Here is an 11,082-nt window from a genome sequence, read left to right as displayed (position 1 = left end):
TCAATACGAATATGGGAAATGCTAGAATGATATATATGTCTAGATTCATTAAAATCAATACTAATATGGGAAATGCTAGAATGACTTACATTGTGAGACGGATGAAGTAATAGTTAATTTTTAATTAATCATACACTTTCGCTAATATATTATGTCAATACTAAGTTTCAAACGGGTCGTTACTAGTGCACGGTGTATACCATGTACTCCTTTTGTCTACAGAAAACCCACATCTTTTTTTACACAGTGAGTAGGCTGAAGTTTGTGTGTACGAAATAGTACTATGTTATACTTTATTTATATATATAAAAACAAAAGTCTATATCACCTGCATAACTCTGCTATCCAATCCGAAAAATGAAAAGAAAAAAAAAGAACACTGATTTGACGTCACCATCACCGCCCTGCGCTCTTCCCTTTTCCTGCTCCTCTTGACCTCCTCCTCTCTTTCTCTCTCTTTCCGCCAAATACACTACTACTACCCCCTCTCTCTCTCTCTCCGTTCTCCTTTTCTCCTCCACGGCAGTTTTATATAAAATTCGCGGCTTTCAAAAGCAAACCAAAACGGCAAAGTTTGAACTTTGAACTCTCCTCCTCCCCGCACCGCCGCATCCCTTTCTTTCCCCCACCCCTTCCCGCTACAACAAACCATAGCATATCCTCGTCTCAACACTCTTCTCTGCCTGATCAAAAAAGAAAATCAAATGCGGTGAGATCTGCGGGGTCGTGATCCTCAAACCATTTGGCTCTGGTAATCTTCTTCTCTCCCTGGTAAATTAAGCTGCTCTCTTCTCTTCCGTACCTAGCTTGCATGCATCATGAATGCATTGGTTGGTTGATGGTTGGAGTGAGAGGAAGCGGTTTTGCTCGGCGGGGTGGTGGTGGTTTTGGTGGGTTCTGTGTTCTTGCGGCGTGAAGCGGTTGGTGTTCCGTTTTTTTTTTCTTTTTCTTTTTCCCAAAAGCTTTGTTTTTTTTGTTTTTTTTGGGGTCTTTTGATTTTTTTTTGTGTGTTTTTGGCACCGCACACGCTGATTCTTGGAGGTGGTTTTGGTGGTGTACTGCCCATGGGATTTAATGGGCTCGCATTGTTTTCGTGGTTTTGACGTGTTGTTTGCCTCTCGTGTTCATGCGGATGAACAAGTAATGCCCCTCTTTTTCTCTCTCTTTCTCTCGAGGAGCTCGTGAATTTGTTTTTCTTTTCAGAATTATCTTTTGGACTTCGAGCTGCGTGCTTTTTGGTTCTGAGCACAAAGAAAAAACACTTTTATCTTTTCCGCTGGATTTGACATTTTGCAATGCAATGTGTTCTTCGGTTTGGCATTTTGGGGTTCAGACTTCAGAGTTCCATTTCGGAGAAGGGGAAAAGCTTCAGTCTTGGTCGGCTATTTTGTCGGAAAGCGTGCCGCATTCGTGTCACATGCCGCTATTTTTTCTTTCTCCTGAGCTCACACTTTTCTTTCTTTCTTTCCTTGCCGTCGGCAATTTTGGCACCATTTTATGTGCGGTGAAAATGTGTCGGCATTTCACTGTAAATCTTCCAAACCCCGGTCCACAATGTTAATTCCCCTCTTATAGTCCAACTGCAACATTATTAGTATCATGCTAATTTCTCTTCAGGTAACTGCAACTGCAAATGCAAAACGGCACAGCCATGGAGCAGTACGAGGTACTGGAGCAGATCGGCAAAGGAGCATTTGGTTCTGCCCTGCTTGTCAGGCACAAGGTGGAGAAGAAGAAGTGAGACTAGAACCACCACCACCACATTTGCTCTTGTCCCGGATGAGAAAAAGAAGAAGAAAATATATGTCAACCTTTTGGTATCTGCATCTTGTTCCACCCAATCTGATCTTTTGGAGCCTGTGAACTGTATGCAGGTATGTGTTGAAAAAGATCCGGCTTGCCAGGCAGACAGACCGCACTCGCAGGTCTGCTCACCAGGAGGTAAGCAACTTCTCCTTTGCATGTCTTCATCATGTTTTGCACTACCTACTTTAGTTATGATTTCACACACAATGTCTTGTGTTCACAAAGAACGAGTTGTGTGCAGGTCAACTCCTGGTACACAATGATTAGTGTTCCTGACTGGTTTAGGGGCTATTGTTCATCCTGTTCTTCTCTGTAGTACTAGATGTGTGAACTGGTCTGAACTAAGAGGGTTTTTGCCCTATTGTTATGGTGTTCTTTGTACACTTATACCAGATCTTGAATTTGAATGCAGATGCAGCTCATTGCCACAGTGAGGAACCCATTCATCGTTGAGTACAAGGATTCATGGGTGGAGAAGGTTTGTACCAGTAAACAGGAACAAAGACCAATGTCTCAAGTAGATAATTCAGCTTTGGTTTCTAAGAGGAAGATAATACGTTGTTCTGGACCACCATTACTCGTAGGATCCAATTTCTATTTGAAAAGTTTAACTAGGAATATTTTTCCCCCAATTTCAGGGTTGCTATGTTTGCATCATTATAGGATACTGTGAAGGAGGAGACATGTATGTATCTCTCTTTAGTCTTTAGTTGTAATGTGATGTTTCCCATTCCATTGTCAAACTTGGTAGTGTTGGTTTTGTTGCCGATATCAACTCTCTCTCTCTCTCTGGTCCAGGGCTGAAGCTATTAAAAGAGCTACAGGTGATCATTTCTCTGAGGAGGTATAACTTACCATTTTAGTTTTCATTTCAACAATTTTAACTTGTCCCTTGGTAGAGGGCATTCAATTCACCACCAACTTCTTTTTTTAATCTCATTTCGCAGAAGCTTTGCAAGTGGCTTGTGCAGCTCCTCATGGCCCTTGACTATTTGCATGCAAATCACATTCTTCACCGTGATGTGAAGGTGCATAATGTTGCAATGTTTGATTCTGAAACACATTTGCAACCTGGAATTGTTACCATGTTTTCTGAAGTTGTCCCTTTTTTTTTCTGTTTCAGTGCTCAAACATTTTTCTTACTAGGGATCAAAGTATAAGACTAGGTATGCCAACTTCCATTTTCACAAGTGCATGCTTCATAGGAGTTCACATAATTCTGGATGCAATCTAATTCCTGTTCAATATACATGCAGGTGACTTTGGGCTTGCAAAAATATTGACCTCTGATGATCTAGCATCCTCTGTTAGTTCTTAAAAATATCATTTCTCTAGTGCACGTTCCATTATATTGGTGGCGGCAACTTATTCTAATCATGCAGGTGGTAGGAACACCAAGTTATATGTGCCCAGAACTACTTGCTGATATACCTTATGGTACCAAATCTGATATTTGGTCACTAGGTAAATGCTTCATCTGGATGTAAATTACATTAGTCCACAGTTAGATATCTGCCCTGGTGCTTAATGCTTAAATATCTCTGTTTTCAGGATGTTGTATATATGAAATGACTGCTCTGAGGCCTGCATTTAAAGCTTTTGTAAGTTTTGAGATCGCTTATATTGGCTGGTCATGTAATCATTCAACTGAATTGTGCAAGTTGATTTCTGAATTAAATGTGGCTTAATATACGCTTTACCTTTCTTATTGTACTCAGTTTTCCGCTTATCTTCCTTTTGAATGGTTAGCATAGTTTTTTTTTTCCTTTCTCGAACACGTAGGAGATTATCATTATCTGGTATATATAAAATGACACAGGGAGGGAAATCCGGAAACTCCCCACCCTAAACACTAAAACACATTACAAAAACTGAAAAAACACCAACAAGACCACTTAAGCTGCAAGGGCTATCGACCTAGCCAGCAACATGTGTGTTTTGTTAATTGGCTCTTTTAACTGCATTTTTATCAAATCAACTTGGGAGAATTCATAAGAGATACATTTAGACCTCTTGTTTCATCTAGTTGTTGAGCAACTTTCAATTGATTGTTTCTGATTTTGTCATATCTTCCATCAGGATATGCAAGCTCTTATCAGTAAGATCACCAAGTCAATTGTGTCGCCATTGCCAACTAGATATTCTGGTGCATTGTGAGTTTCCATGAGTTAATACTTGATTGTCTTCTTAATCCATCTTGTAAATTTACTTGAGTAATATCTCTGAAAGCTTTACCATCATGCAGTAGGGGACTTATTAAGAGCATGCTACGAAAAAGTCCAGAACACAGGCCAAGTGTAATTCTCAGTAACTCTCTTATGTTCATGTCAGTTACTAATAACATATGTTTATTCTGATAAGAGTTTTGCATCATTTTTTTCCCTACAGGCAGCTGAACTACTCAAGCATCCACATCTCCAACCCTATGTGCTGCAAGTCCATTTGAAATCTTCTCCTGCTCGCAACATAATTCCTTCCCATCAGTCTCCGATTGACAAGGTTAAGAAAATGACATTTCCCACTGAGTCCATGTGCAGAAGCAAGGGCAGGAGAAACTCTTTGGGTAATGAGAGAATCGTGACCTTCAGCAAACCTTCTCCTGAAAGGAAGTTTACTAGTTCTATTCAGAGTATCAAGGATTACTCAACTACTCGGAGTGTCAAAGATTTATCTATCGATGTTAGTTTGGTCGAGGAGGTTAGTAGTAAAACAACTTTTACCACAAGAACATCGAGTATTGTGAAGACTCCCAAGAGAACTCCAAGCAAGACAATCACAACTCCCCAGTTAGAACCTCCAAAAGTATCTTACAACAGAGTAAATCGGAGCGAGGTATGACACATTTACCATGTTTTAAATGCAGTTTGTAGCACTCTTATTTACAACCTGTTTATAGCATGTTCTAATGCACTTGCACTAATTGCCCGGTGCGATGTACTTTTTTTGACGTCCATTTGGTGTTCATCTTTCAAACTGAACCTTGCGTAAATATACATAGAAGAACATCCATCAATGAACTGCTAGATGCATTGTTTCAGTCTGAGCACGCATTACTGTTCTTACATTTCATTACTTCATACACTAAACCGCTCACTGTAGTTTCCTGAAGAATTTATTTTCAGTAATTGAATTCCTACTTTTTTTCCCATTCTCTAGCTGCTTTCAAGAACACCGGTGAACAGAAGCGCTCGGGTAATCCGCAGAGCTTCCCTCCCACTCCCACTGCCATCATCCGAGACACCGAAGCGCGGCGTCAGCAGCATCAGCATCCTCGAGCAGCTGGAATCCCCCGACGTATCCGTGAATTCGCCTCGGATAGACCGGATCGCCGAGTTCCCGCTGGCCTCATCCGAAGATCCACCGTTCCTCACGCTCCACGGACGCCGCTCTCCAACTCCAACGCCACAGCATTGCGTCATCGACCAGTCGATTACCAAGGACAAATGCATGGTCGAAGCGTTCCACATCATCGACGTCGATGACGACGACGGGAGGAGCGACTCGTCGTCGGGCCGTAACAACGCCGCGGCGGCTGCCTCGAGCCGCGCCGGCTCGTCGGAGTCGACGAGGCAGCGGCGGTTCGACACGTCGTCGTACCAGCAGCGCGCGGAGGCGCTGGAGGGGCTGCTGGAGTTCAGCGCGCAGCTGCTGCAGCAGGAGAGGTACGACGAGCTGGGCGTCCTGCTCAAGCCGTTCGGCCCGGAGAAGGTGTCCCCGAGGGAGACGGCCATCTGGCTCGCCAAGAGCTTCAAGGAGACAGGGCTGTAAGCATATGCGATCACTCTCACCTTGCTCTAGAAAACAAATGAGCAGAAGCAAATTAAATTGTAGCTCAGGAAAGATTAGTTGCTGACAGTGTGACACCATCTCAGTGTTGCCTCCCCCAACTAGCTTATGAAAGATTATTCAGTGATCATCTATGGATTAACAAGGAAGTAGCGGTAGTTCTATACTTCTATGTGGTGTTGGTCTGAAGCAGGAAGTAGTAGTAGTTCATGTTTCTAACCATGTAGGAGTACTTGACAGGTAAACTGGGCATTCCAGCCCGGCTGAAGAATCATCCAGTTGATTGATTTTGTTTCTGTTTGAATAGCATTTCTCTTGTTCATGTAATCTTGAGTTATTGAAGGTTTAGAGAGAGAGAGAGCTGCTTGCCTTGTATTATCCAAAGTAGGAATTCAGACAATGGCCATATCTGATGGAGACAACAAGAAGAATTTGAGGAGCTTGTACTGTGCTATGCACAAAGATAACGTTCTTGTCATATTGTTCTCTGTTTTCATAAAAGAGTCGCTCATAAAATGTGGCTGAACAATCTGATCCTGTCCTTCAATATATTTTTCAGAAGCTCTACTATATGAGTATATGGTTCTCATGCTGGATAAGTAGATCCAGGGATAAAGGAATGACTTGAACATATTGATGAACTTCATTATAGCAGATTTCATCTGTTAAAACAAGAACAAAAAAAATGCTTGGCAAAAGGGAAATCGCAAGGGATTTTGAACCGATTTTGCTATATATTTGTCATCAAATTTCCCCCCTAATATTTGTCAGATGTAATTACAGTACAATCGTAGTGTAATTATACTGTAACTTGCATGTAATTACACTGTAACTATAATGTAACTTGTATGTAACTTTCAAGAATCTCTCGGTAACATGTTATTTCAGTAAAATAGAGGTCGTGGGAACAAATCCTTTCACATATGTGTGTGCTGTGATTTTTTTCTTCCTCACCAAAACAAATCTTGTAATAGATCTAACAATTCAAAATTACGTGAAACTTATATATAAGTTACACTGTAGTTACATGCAAGTTACAGTGTAATTACATACAAGTTACAGCGTAATTACACTACGATTATATTATAATTGCATCTGTCAAATTTTTAGTAGAAAATTTGTCGATAAATGTATAGGTGGTCCCTTTTGAACGCATGAGAATCAATATATCATCCTTCCAGTGACGGGCCTTAATCCTGGCCCATCCATGGGTATAATGCATGGCCCGGCAATTCGGACTTAAAATCAAGGCCTAGCCGGGAATTTTAACGTGGATGAACAAAATTAGTTGGTCTGTCGTCTGTTCTGTTCTTGCTTCTTGTACGATTCTACCTCACTATGGGTCGATAACATAGTAGTTAGCTAAACTAAGTAAGGACTTAGAAGCAAAAATTTTTTTTATTTTTTTAGAGATTTTTTACCCGGTCTCTACATCTAACCAGATATATACGGACATTGAAGTAGGGAACTTAACCCCGCAAACAACCCAATATAAAATTCGCTCCATAGGAGATTTGAACTTAGTACTTTGGGGTACTATTCATGTAAGCATATACAATATGTTTCGTCGACACTCCACACCCTCTAATTTCAATTCCACGTGTTTTAGATTTGTGCACCGGGTAAAAAGAGCACCCCCTACGTTCATAATTCTTAAATACTCAGTGCAAAAAAATAACAATTTTTTTTAGGAAAAGGCAGGAGCTCTGCCATTCATTAATAGAAGAAGAGAAATAAAACACGGGGACATCCTTGCTCAGTGCAAAAATAATAACAATGGTAATTCATAAATACTCATAAAAAATGGTTATTCTTAAATACTTTTAAACCTTATTTTTTTTGAGTTCCGATCAAAATTTTAATAGTTTTCCTGATAATGACTTTTAAAATACTTAATTTTAGAAAAAAGTTGGTATAGATTTGCCTTAAAAAGTACTCCCTCCGTTCACTAATATATAGCATTTCTAACGTTTAAAATTTGTACACAATTATAGTTAATTTTGGAGCACTTGTTTTTTCAACCGATCCAGCCACTACATTTGTTTCGGCTAAAACCACTACAAATTCTTATATTTATTGGTGGAGAGAGTAGTTTTATAATGTCATAAACTTATTATAATATAAAAGTTTGGGTCAAAATTATATCTCAGAAGCCATGAAAAAACTACATCAGTGTTTTTGTTTTCCTTTTTTTTTTTTGTTTTTTAACTGGAGGAAAATAGTAACTCTCTCTTGGACTACGTTTGAAAAGACGCATTTCTCCATCGATAAACAAAGTTTGACAAAGCACAGAGCCACAGACCCATCTCTCTATCTTCTTTTGTGTACTATTTGAGGGCACGGACAAATAAATTAACTATTACTCCTACAATGTTATAGATTTAAATGAATTTTCTAAGAAAAATTTTATATATAGAAAGTTTTTACAGAAATCGTATTACTTCTAATTTCATATTATAAGTCGTTTGACTTTTTTTCTGGTTGATCAAGTTTATAAAAAAATTAGCAACATTTAAAATATGTTGGCTGTGGCCTGTGGCTTCTATGTACATGTCAGAATTAAGCAACCAACTTAAGCAAGCAGTATGTAGTATACATGTCCAAATCCTGCAATCAAGATTCACAATCAAGTATGCAATCTTCTTCAGTTCTCCTCATCACTCCAATCCAAAAAGGAAAATGAATTTGTTCATGCAGATTAGGAATAGTACATTGCTAGTGTCAACAAAAAGCTGCAGAATTCGCTTACTCAGCAGCAACAAGACACTGAAACTTCTTCTTCCTGTTGCTTTCAACAGTTCGGTTTGCAGTGACCACAACCTGACAGATTTAATTAGGAGATGACACGCACAATTACAGCTGAACACAACAGTAACAAAATCACACCTTTGGCAAGCACAGCACAAACCCCCAGTGTGTCATCTGATTCTGATCCCTAGAAAGATTTGCACACGAAAAGGGACGGACAAGAGTTCCAAAAGCTTAGGAGTAGCTTCTTCTACCGTGGGCAATGTCAGTAGCAAGTTGAGTTGATCATGCCATGGCGGCGGCGGCGTTGTCGGTGGCGAGCGACCAGCAGTAGGTGGTGGTGGCGGCGGTGAGCACGGTGCTCGTCGACCCGCATTCGCTGTCGTGGTCCGGCAGCCTCGACCCCCACGGGCACGACGCCGGCGCGCTCGCCTGCGACGGGCACCGCTGCACGCGCGCCATCATGGCGGCGCCGCACTTGTTGGGCGGCGCCGACGCCGCCTGCGCCTCCAGCGACGCCCTGCGCCGGGCGCTCGCCTGCCTCTCCCACGGCACCGACGACGCCTCGCTGGCGGACGACGACACCGACGCGCGCTGCCGCGGCGCGCTCTGCGACCGCGCCTTGGCGCGCGACGACTCCGTGTTCGCCATGTAGTTGGGGAAGAAGAGCGGGTGGTCGCCGTTGCCGTGGTGCGGGTGATGCGGCTTGCACGGCACGTCGGAGGCGTGGTGGTGGTGCCACGGGCTGTTCCGCGCCGTGGAGAAGGAGAAGTCGTCGTACCGGCCGCTGTACGTCCGCGCGCTGGCGTCCGTCAGCGCAGACGGCGTCGGCGACACCTTCTGGTACAGCTCCACCTTGGACGGCGTGCGGCACAGCGGCGTCGCGTAGCAGCTGCTCCGCCGGGACGACGTCCTCGGCGTGCAGTGCGCCTCGCCGCTGCCACCTCCGCCGCCAAATCCGGTGTCCACCTCCACGATCTTCACGTTCTCCTCCGCCTCCTGCATTAGCTCATCACCAATTAAACTCTTCTCGCTCGCCATGGTCCAAGCAACAGCCTCTTACCTGTTGCTGCTGCTGATGACGGAAGCGGGGGTGGTGCGGCGAGCGGCGGGTGGGCGTCATCCTCGGGGTGCGGAGGAGGGGCTTCTCCTTGTCGTCGTCGAGGAGGCGGAGGCGCGCGGCGCGCGCCCGGTGCTGGGCGGCGACGAGCGCCTGCATGCAGCGGAGCGTGTTGCTCGCCTGCCGCCGCACGAGGTGGCCGCGCACCAGCGCCTGCAGCTTCACGAGCCCCCTCAGCGCGCACAGCGCCTTCCTCGCCTGCGACGACGACGACGACGAGGCAAGCAAAGCAATCCATCAAACACAAGCGCTTCACTCTCGACGACGACGATGGCGGCGAGCCGAGAGACAGAGACACTCACCAGGTAGGACCTGAAGACGCACTGGATCTTGATCGCCGCCGCCTCCTCAATGCCGACGACGACGACGCCCCGCCTCGACGACCCGGCGAGCCGGACTACGGCCGCCGCCGCCTGCTTGGCCGCCACCGCCGCCTCCGCCGCCGCCGCCGTGGCTATGGCCACCGCGACAGCGTGCTGGTCGGGGTCCACCCGCGGCTCCAAGAAACCACCACCACCATCCTTCACCGCCGGCCTCCGGAAGCTCCACCGCCTCTTCTCCTTCGCCCCCGGCGTCGTCACCACCGCCACCGCCTGCTCCTTCTCCGGCGCCGGCGCCCTCGCCCTGTCCTTCTTCCCCGGCAAAAAGCTTCGCAGCCACCTACCCGCCCTGCCCATGATCTCTCCTCTCCTCTTCTCCTCCTCCACACTAATCCACTAGACCACGGCGAGCTCGCAACCGGCGATCCGCTCGCGCCGCCATGTGCGAGCGATCGACCTTGCTTGCAACTGTGTAGATGGGACGTGCAGTGCGGTGCAATGCATATACAGGGGAATATATTACTTGCCACTCTGCAGCTACGTCGCCTGCAATAACTGCTGCACCATGGCGGACGCGATCTGGGAGGGGCATTAGTTAATTTTTGCGCGCGTAACGGAATGGAATTTTCTTTTCTTGTTCGTGGTCAAGCGCACGCTGCTACTGCTGCTGCTTCTGAATTTGCTGATCTGATCCTATCCAAAAAAGAATTTCTCGATTGTGCTTTGCAGTGGTGATTCAGGCAGAAACGTTAACTGTAGATGTTTGGCACAAATTTGTACGCTGCATTGCTATTGTTTCAGAAGAAATAGTGACGCAGAAGCGATCAGAGAAGCTTGATCCGAAAGCAAATGGAGAGATGCTGAAGGCTTTCGCTGTATTATCCTTTTTGCTGCTGTCATTGGAAAAAAGGAGGAAAAAAGGGTTATTTTTCTAGGCTGTAAATTTGTGGCACCGCCTTTTTCTTGCTGGCAATGTTTTGGGGATTAAGAATGGAATATCCCATCTTTACTTATGTGCTTTTTTTTGGCTGAATTTCATGTATCCTTGTATGGTTTTAGGATAAACTGAATGTCATGCTTAAGTTTACTGAACTTCTTGAGTTCATGGCATAAATGATCTGATGATGGATAAGTTTGACTGTGAATATATATTTTTTTCGTTCCTAGCTAGTCAGAGCTGCATGTGGTTACCAGTTAATCTTAAGGGCTCCAATTTCTTATTCCACATTGCATATATATTTTAACAGGAGCAGAGCAAACTGGGCATCACACATGGCACAACTCAGCTTGCGTCAAATCTGC

The 11,082-nt window shown here is 44.4% G+C and overlaps 2 protein-coding genes across 3 annotated transcripts; one reads left to right on the top strand and one right to left on the bottom strand.

Moving 5' to 3' along the window:
* The first annotated feature begins 454 nt into the window (after window positions 1–454).
* On the top strand, window positions 455–6,230 carry LOC127768683 (serine/threonine-protein kinase Nek1). Of its 2 annotated transcripts, none has more exons than XM_052294312.1 (15): window positions 455–771; window positions 1,618–1,737; window positions 1,875–1,941; window positions 2,219–2,284; window positions 2,445–2,491; window positions 2,605–2,650; window positions 2,754–2,834; window positions 2,930–2,972; window positions 3,063–3,112; window positions 3,189–3,270; window positions 3,358–3,407; window positions 3,886–3,959; window positions 4,052–4,103; window positions 4,195–4,638; window positions 4,963–6,230. In XM_052294312.1, the coding sequence occupies exons 2-15, from the start codon at window positions 1,634–1,636 to the stop codon at window positions 5,572–5,574; spliced, it is 1,818 nt and encodes a 605-aa protein (XP_052150272.1). In that variant the 5' UTR covers window positions 455–771; window positions 1,618–1,633; the 3' UTR covers window positions 5,575–6,230. The 2 variants fall into 2 exon arrangements, with proteins under 2 accessions (XP_052150272.1, XP_052150271.1); XM_052294311.1 differs by having other exon boundaries at window positions 455–751; window positions 4,963–6,229.
* Window positions 6,231–8,247: 2,017 nt separating this feature from the next.
* On the bottom strand, window positions 8,248–10,360 carry LOC127767926 (protein IQ-DOMAIN 19-like). The gene is made up of 3 exons (XM_052293413.1): window positions 9,763–10,360; window positions 9,404–9,658; window positions 8,248–9,339 (listed from the first exon to the last, which is right to left on the bottom strand). Exons 1-3 carry the CDS (start codon window positions 10,135–10,137, stop codon window positions 8,626–8,628), a joined length of 1,344 nt encoding a protein of 447 aa, XP_052149373.1. The 5' UTR covers window positions 10,138–10,360; the 3' UTR covers window positions 8,248–8,625.
* Window positions 10,361–11,082: the final 722 nt, after the last annotated feature.

Source organism: Oryza glaberrima, chromosome 3 (genome assembly GCF_000147395.1).
Source record: "Oryza glaberrima chromosome 3, OglaRS2, whole genome shotgun sequence".
Classification (NCBI taxonomy): Eukaryota; Viridiplantae; Streptophyta; class Magnoliopsida; order Poales; family Poaceae; genus Oryza; species Oryza glaberrima.
Note: the sequence above shows the minus strand (reverse complement) of the source record. Positions and strands in the feature narration are given on the sequence as shown.

Bases quoted from the DNA above. Each gene is read 5' to 3' on its own strand.
- LOC127768683 (XM_052294312.1), top strand. From the start codon at position 1,634: ATGCAAAACGGCACAGCCATGGAGCAGTACGAGGTACTGGAGCAGATC. The intron at 2,651-2,753 runs GTATAACTTACC...CTCATTTCGCAG, and splicing joins GTGATCATTTCTCTGAGGAG to AAGCTTTGCAAGTGGCTTGT. The intron at 2,835-2,929 runs GTGCATAATGTT...TTTCTGTTTCAG, and splicing joins TTCTTCACCGTGATGTGAAG to TGCTCAAACATTTTTCTTAC.
- LOC127767926 (XM_052293413.1), bottom strand. From the start codon at position 10,137: ATGGGCAGGGCGGGTAGGTGGCTGCGAAGCTTTTTGCCGGGGAAGAAG. The intron at 9,659-9,762 runs GTGAGTGTCTCT...TCGTCGTCGCAG, and splicing joins GCGTCTTCAGGTCCTACCTG to GCGAGGAAGGCGCTGTGCGC. The intron at 9,340-9,403 runs GTAAGAGGCTGT...GAGCTAATGCAG, and splicing joins GTCATCAGCAGCAGCAACAG to GAGGCGGAGGAGAACGTGAA.